The sequence below is a fragment of a genome, unplaced genomic scaffold, assembly GCF_019419815.1.
Source record: "Pyrus x bretschneideri cultivar Hongxiangsu unplaced genomic scaffold, Pyrus_bretschneideri_v1 Contig14, whole genome shotgun sequence".
In the NCBI taxonomy this organism is placed as follows: Eukaryota; Viridiplantae; Streptophyta; class Magnoliopsida; order Rosales; family Rosaceae; genus Pyrus; species Pyrus x bretschneideri.
This window is the reverse complement of record NW_025999435.1, coordinates 6950166-6958450: the sequence shown is the minus strand read 5'-3', so window position 1 is coordinate 6958450 and position 8285 is coordinate 6950166. Positions and strand designations below refer to the sequence as shown.

The 8285-nt window shown below is 35.7% G+C and overlaps 1 protein-coding gene across 1 annotated transcript; it reads left to right on the top strand.

The window, feature by feature from the left end:
* The first annotated feature begins 1210 nt into the window (after positions 1 to 1210).
* On the top strand, positions 1211 to 4494 carry LOC103962363 (transmembrane protein 64). The gene is made up of 4 exons (XM_009375063.3): positions 1211 to 1752; positions 2518 to 2754; positions 2862 to 3079; positions 3951 to 4494. The coding sequence occupies exons 1-4, from the start codon at positions 1477 to 1479 to the stop codon at positions 4129 to 4131; spliced, it is 912 nt and encodes a 303-aa protein (XP_009373338.2). The 5' UTR covers positions 1211 to 1476; the 3' UTR covers positions 4132 to 4494.
* The last annotated feature ends 3791 nt before the right edge of the window (positions 4495 to 8285 follow it).

Below are 8285 nucleotides of genomic sequence, written 5' to 3'. Positions count from 1 at the left end.
CTCTTCACTTGTAAGTGAGAGGTCTTAGGTTAGATTCTAGCCAAAGGTAAATTTAAACCAAATTTTAAAAATTATCATAACTTTTATAAGTTTTTACTAACTTATTTGTTTTTAGCCGTTAAATCAAAATTTAAAGGCTTGGATCACTTGATCCCTGGGCTTTGGAGGGAAAGATCTGAAGAGGATATCTTTTCCTATTTTCACAAACAAAAAGTGCATAATAACCCTTTTTTTGTCAAATAATAGATTTTGTTAGAATAGATGTCAGATTAACCACCGACTGGGTTCAAACTCACGCCGTCATGCAATGGCTCAACATCTTTCCACCACTGTGGTAAAGAGCCACTTGCAATGCATAATAACTTTTCAGAATGCCAATAATGACACTTAAAATAAAATTAGCATATGGACACACACAAAACGTGTGTGAAATTTTGTTCATTTTTGTTTTTAAAATGGAAGGAAAGAGGAAGAGAGTGAGAGACAACATGGGAGTGGGGAGAGAAGTGGGAGAGCCTTATTTTTTATTTTTTAATTAGATATATGTGTAAAATCACATGTAGGTGAGATTTTGGGAAAAAAAAAAAGTTTGGTTGTGTGAAATTACATCACTACTCATATTTCTTATTTATGGTCAGTTTTAATTAGAAGGTTAGAATGATAATTTCATAGAATTTTAGTTGACAATGAGGTTCCATTAATATATAGTTTAGATAAATATAAAACCCGTCTAATCAAATACCAATACAGAGTAAGTGAAAAGGATCCTCACCGGATCCTTTTCCTGGGGATCCCGAGAATCACGTGATCGTGACCATTCATCGTATATCGTGTGGTCAATTTTCATTAGGTATTATTTATATTTAATTACAAAAATTAACCGAATAATATACGATAAATAGTCATGATCATAGGATCTTCAAAAAAATGATCCGGCAAGGATCCTTTTCCCAGGGCGAGTGCTTGAAAAAAAAAAAAAAAAATACAACTCGGTGATTCACCTAACTCATAGAGACCCAAACCTACCGTGGCGGTGAAGAAACGGCAATCCAACACCCGATCCAATGTGGCCCCGCTTACATATAACCGTTACTCCACCTGTTGCTTCCTTCGTTCTCATCGCGCCACTAAAACGTTACCGTTTCTTCGGGTGGTAGTCTCGTAAATACAGCATCTACGTTATATAATATCTATATCGCTGTATATAAATGTTCGTCATGTAATCCTATAGGCTGTGAGAGTTTGGGTGTTCGTTTGCGTGTGCTTTTCGGTTCCAATTCATACATTCGATCGCCTCTGCGCAGCTACCAGTCTTCATGGACTCGCGGGCCTTCTGATCCATCACCAAACATTCGCATTGAGCACACTCTCTCTCTCCTAGGGCTCCAATTTCCCCCAAATTTCCCGCAATTTGGAACCGAAACTGGGACCAATTGGGGGTTTTCTGCGGCCTGATAAAATTCCTAGGGTTTTCCGATGACCTATGACGATTGTGAGGATCGGGGAGAGGTGGTGCCGGAGCTGATTTTGAGAATTGGGGCCGAAGACGGCAAAGGGGACTATATGAAGTTGGGGGATGGTGATCGTGGCGGTTGTGGGACGGCGGAGGGGTTTGAGGCGGAGGTGGAGCCACCTTCTCCGAGAAAGTTAGATTCTTTGTGGTATTGGGTTAGGTTGGTACTGTTGGTTATGTGCTTGGGGTTGTTGGCTGGGGTTTTTGCAAAATGGGTCGGACCATATTTCATGGATAACGTAAATTGTTCCCCTTCTTTTATTTTTCTTCTGTGTTTTTGTTTTGGGTTTTGCTTAATTGTTATCTAGGGCTTGTATGTAAAACTCTGGTTGATTGTGTTTCGGTATTCGGCATCCTTATTTCTGTAATTTTGGTCCAGTTAATGGGATGTGTGAGTTTTTTTATTGGAATTCATCAATTTGTTGTTCTGAATATACAATCAACCCAACTTGCTGATTTTGTTACTGCCATTGTCTTTGATTAAATGGGTTTCGTTTCTTTTCTCAGAAGAATTTGTACATTTGAGAATGCCCTTTTTCCTTTTTGTGGCAAGTCCTATGTTCCTGGAATGTAAGACACTGCTAATTTGTGAAAAATTAAGCTTTGGTGAAATGGGGAGTCATGTGCTACATTTGGGATTATAGTTGGGAGCTTGTATTTTCGGTGACTTTGGCAATGTTGATGGCTGTAGTCATTTATGTGGCAGTGACATTAAGTACTGAAGCACACTCACTATAATCAATGTTCTGTTTCACTTTTAAGCGGATTTCGAATATTTTAGACTAGATAGTAAATAATTGCATCTTGCCGTTAATTCATTGCATGGTGTCTGCCTAAAACCATTGCTGCTTTGGTGAATAAACATAGGAGATTAAGTCTACATCATGGTTATTAGATGTTATAATCCAGCGGTCTTGTTTATGATTTCTGTATATTCTTCCTATTTCAGCTAGCTTTGTCATAATGTCTTTTACTATGCTGACTGTTGATGATATCATTTATAGGAGATTATTCCAATTCTTAACTGGGAGACAAGAACATTCAGTCCTCCAGTGCTTGCAGTTCTAGTCTTTGCTTCTGTGGCATTATTTCCCACTGTACTTTTACCATCGTCACCTTCTATGTGGGTGGCTGGCATGACTTTTGGTTATGGCTATGGATTTCTTCTAATCATATCAGCAGCAGCTGTGGGTGTATCACTTCCATTTTTCGTTGGCTCTCTCTTCTATCACAAAATTCAAGTGCGTAACATTCTGTTTAACATATTGTTTTTTTTTCTTTCAGGTTTATGCTCTGTGTTTGTGTGCACGCACTTAATGTGGTTTAACATTTCTTGATGCTTATGCAGGGGTGGTTAGAAAAATATCCGAAGAGAGCATCCGTTTTAAGATCAGCTGGGGAAGGAGACTGGTTTCATCAGTTTCGAGCTGTAACATTAATCCGGATTTCTCCATTCCCTTACATTATCTATAATTATGCTGCTGTGGCAACAAATGTCAAGTATGTTCCTTACCTGTTAGGGTCCTTGGCGGGAATGGTGCCAGAAACATTTGCCGCCATCTACACGTATGTCCACCTCTCCCTCTCTCACTCATAGGTTCAGTCATGTCTTTATGTCCATCGTTTGAGGACTCTTGCATTTTTTAACACATCTTATGGAATAAATATACGCATGAGTATATTGGCAACAAGACATGTTCATATGTGCATAGGTACCTGGATTGTATTTATTTGTATAATTCTTCTATGTTTGAAAATCCTATGAGGAGTCCAGGAAATTAATGTTTTCGTAAAATGAGATCTTCTGGTAGATGGGGTTGTGCTTAATCTATACATGTTGAACTGTTTTAGTAGTTTTAAGAATATAAGCATATAAGTGCCTCATGTATTAAGGTGATTTTGGAAGTGCATTAAATCTGTTTCCAGAGCTAGATTCACAATTAGGAATTTCCTTGTTTGAGAAAGAATGCCAACTGAATCAAATGTCTTTTGTTGGTGAACCTCCATTGATCGTATTCAATGTAAATGTGGGGTTGTAAACCCATTAACAATATAGTTTCACTGGGTTGGATGGTTGAAAGCTGCATTTACTGTCCTGGCCCTTCTTTAGTAGTTCCCTGCCCAAGTATGCACTTGGTGTCTTCACACCACGTCACTATTAATTTCTGATTATTGGTAATGGTAGCTAAGGGAGTTGCCGTGTAGCTTGCTTACTGCAGTAGAATATGCCTAAACATTTATACCGAGTTGTAGTGGCCCTCGTTCCGATCAATTGTAAAGGCATCTTCTATGGTGTCTCAATTCATTGTAACCAGTTCGTTAATCAATAATACCATTCTTCCCGTCTTTTTCTCATGAAAATTGCTCCGTTTAGATTTTGGACCAATCAATTGTGCTTTAACTTATCCTCAAACTTCCTCTCCTGATTTCATTGCAGTGGGATCCTGATACGGACGTTGGCAGACGCTTCACATGAGCGCCATGGTCTTTCAGCCCCACAGATAATCTTCACTGTAGTTGGCTTCTCTTTGACTCTGGCTACCACAATTTTCTTCACGGTGTATGCAAAAAGGCAGCTTAAGGAATTACAAAAGGACGAAGAGCCACTGCTGCACTAAAGCTTATGGTTCTAGTTTCGGTTGCAGGAAGACGGAAACACGGTGCGGGATGAAGTTATTTTACCATAGGGCTTCTTCCGTTGAGCTGTCATTGTATTGAATTGATGCAAATATGAATAGTGTGGAAGACGCGGAGGAGAAGCAGCCATGACATGCATTCAAGATGCTTGACACTATTATACCAGGCAGGCATGTTTTTTCTTTAAAACAAGTGTTGATTTGTTCTCTCTCTCTCTCTCTCTCTCTTAATTATCTGCTGTATATGATTGAAATGATGCTTCAATGATTGGAATTGAGCTCTTGCAAGATTCTTGACTGTATATAACGAACGACTCATTAGTTTATTGATTTAGATTCCCCCCTCGCTCTCTAGCATATTGATACGTTGGCTATTATCGATACTTTGATCACATAGGACGAGTCAGCTGGTTTGGCTTTAGTTTTTCTCCTTCAAATAATGAAAACGAGAAACTGTAAGATGCCTTGTTACTTGCTAATGGTTCTAATTACCGATTCGTGTTTACCTAAAAGAACAGAAAACAATGTCGGAATATCGAAATTTTCAACTTAAATTAAACTATTAAATATATATATAAAATTGTCATAACTTGCAAAGCGTATTCCGCCAGAGGTTATCTTTTGTGGTTATTCATGTTATGTTGACCAAAAATCTATAAATTATAGCCAACAAGGGGTGGAACAGTGGTTAATGACGAATTCCAGACCCGTATTTCACAAGGCAAGTTTTGGGTTCGATTTTTAACATTGATGAATCACACAATGGTCGTCAGAAAGAAGTTGAAATGTTTATACGAGTCTTCTGGCCCTTAGAATGGTGAACTGAATCACACAATAATGGTCAGGAGGAAGTTGAAAAATTAGCATATCATTAGCACTTAGCTAAGCTTGTTGATTCATAAATTGGTGCGCATTTTGGTATTTGATTTTCTCATTAAAAAAATTTAATTTCTTGTATGAATCGATACATGTATGAGAACTACTTATTTTATCTTGACTAGCAGTCAGAATTTGTCCAAATCTTAATAAAATTCATTGAACCAAGGCCTCTTGTTTCATCACATATTGTGTTTTGTTCATAACACAATTTGTTCCAAGTTGTTGTCCCATTGCCATCCTACAAAACAATATAATAAATAATTGTATAAAAAAATAATTGTATAATTATATAATAGTTCCAACAGCCAAATATAATAAATAATTGTATAAAAAAAATATCTGAATTCAGGAATAAAGATGATGATTCCATGCAATGCAATAACAAATGTGAATAGCAAATTTTGTGTAGAGAGAGAACAAATATTTTTGGGTGCACGGAGTACCCGGTACATTTTTGGTGTTTTAACTGTTAGATTAAGATTTTTTATTTTTTACACAAAAATTTAACGTCTATAACACTTGAAGTACCGGATACTTTAGAACACTTAAAAGAGTCCCGAGAAATAAAAGAAATTTACAACTACCAAACCGTCCTCTGCCGTGCTTGCCGGACTAACCAACCAAACAATTCAATATTTTGTGGTGCAACCACGGTTCTTTTTTTCATTTTCGGGTTTTCGTCTTGGTGAAGGGTCCGATGATGCAGATAGAGGAGGGCATTAAGTGGGCAAAAAAACAGAAAATAAAAGATTAAAAAAGGTATGATAGGTCTATTTAGGACCACCAATGAAATAGCCAAATGTTGCCGTTACAATATGTGTATTTTTTCTATACAAGCGATAGTGGAGAGCGGGCCGTAGAACTCGGGACTTTGGTGTAATATTATTGTATTTGATGTAGTACAAGAGTTCGGTCAATTTTGATATAAAAAATAAAATAAATAAAATATTTTAAATTTTGGAAAGAAGAATTAAAATTGAGAAATGCTGGATTAAAGACGAAATGGTAAGAATTAAAGTTGAGATAGTAGATTGAAGATGAAATGGGCTGAAGGAAGGCAAACGGAAATTTACAAATTTGATGTTTGACTCCTACAACAGCATTTGAAAGTTTGTAATAAAAACGAAATTTTTTATTTTTCTATCCGATTAATGTCTTTTTATTTCCTAAGACCTCCTATGAACTTTCCAAGGTCTGGTTATGTCTATATAAGCCTTTTGGCTTCTATTGTATTCATCAATTAATAATTAATAACATAACTTTTTTAGTTCTCTCAAATTTTGATGGATCCTAGAAAACCTAGTTAATCAAGAGCATACGTTTGTATCCCTCTTTGCTCGTGCAACGTCAATATTCAAGACAATTTATTCATAGACTTTGGCGTAGTCAAATTAACTTATGCAAATATGCTTTACTCTCTTCATTCAACTTCGAGTCTCCCTCTATGCACTTATTAATTTACAATGGAACATATTTTGTATATAAAAATTACAAATAAAACAATCTTTTCTTCTTCAATTTTCTTTTAAAAGCAAATTTGAGGTGGGTCTGCAAAGTTTGCTGAGAAGATTCTTCCTAACTGGGTCAAATGCAGAGAGCATAGATGTAAACATGTACTCAATTGAGGGGAAAGTAAAACAGAGAAGGAAAAGACAAATTGACACAGTCAGCCATGTGTAAGGATCTAAAAACATCTCCAATACAAATCTGCAAATATGAGATGTAAAAAACATATTTAATTTTTTAATAATGCTAGAGAGATCAAAATTTTAAATTAAATTTGCAAATTAAATTATGTGTCACCAATAAAAAATAAGTACGTTAACCAACATGTAAGTAATAATCCAATTTATGTTTAACAGAAATAATAAAAGTTGTGTGATTACCGGTTTAAAAATAAAAATAAAACACTTAAATATGTTAGGCATTTGATGTAAGACCAACTCCAACCCTTGGAGTAAAACCTATAATTTCCCTTCTATTCCCTCTCCCCCCCCCCCCCAAAAAAAAAATCCATTCCAACCCTAGTTCTAATTTGAAGTTAGAAGCTAAAACCGAAAAAAATGCCAGATTCTGTCCAAGAAATAGCCTAGAAAATGGTGTAGGCCCCACCAGTAAGAGTGGAACTCGACGCTTGAATGCTAGACGAACACTTCAGACGCGACCACTCGCACCAAGGGCAGGGAACGGCATGGCCCCACCCACGTGGGCATGTCGATCACTTGCGTCAGACTCCAACGGCCTACAATCAAATTTTTTTTTTTAGTTTTATATTTATATATTTATTGAATCCAATGGCTGAAATCAAACATAATCAAATCTAATGGTAAAAAAAAAAAGATCTAACGGCCCAAATTTAAATCAAACAGCTAAAATAATTATAAAAGATTATTTAACTCAAAATTCACCCAAAAATTCTATAAACACCCAAAATCCACCCATCTCTATCACGATTTTATTCTTCTGTAGGGTTCAATGAGTTTCATGTGTCGATTTAGTGATTTTTCAATATTAATTGGAATTTAAATATTTTTAGGTTAAAATGTTCATAAAATTAATTTAGGATGGTCTACATAATTTTTTTTTTAAAGTTAATTTAAAAAAAATAGCCTAAATTTATTCTTTAATAATCTGGGGCTAAAATTTTAGGCCATAAGGATTGAAGTAAAAAAGCTGTTTAGGTTCAAACCTAAATTTTCTAGGCTACAAATTGTAGGTTTTACTTCAAAGGTTAAAGATGGTCTAAGGCAAGTTGAGTGCCTTTAGAAATAACAAAAAGCTTATTTGACGCCATTGCTTCATGGTGTCCATTTTGACGTCCTGACACTCAGCCTTCTTTTTTATGTCAGGTTTGATATCTTTGTTGGATTAAATGATACATTATTTATAACTGTTACATATTTATGTGATATTTTTGACATCTCCTTTGAAGTCGGAGATAGTTTTACAAGACTTATTCTATCTCTGCCTTGACATGCTCAAAGATGGGGAGTTGAGGGAACTTGACATCAAAGTTAATGCAGACGATTGTCACATCCAGCTGGAAAATAGTAGGTATGCAAATGCAACGTTAAAGTAGACTTTTTCTTCCTCCTCTTCTTTTATGGATTTCTAAATCAATTGTTGTTTTATTAAGAGAACAATATGCTTAATTAAGTGATTAATTAACTAATAATATTTGTTAAACAATTAAAAAAAAAAGAAGCAACGAAACCAATGTCTTATCAAAGTCTCAAAGTCGTCTACTTAGAACGGTT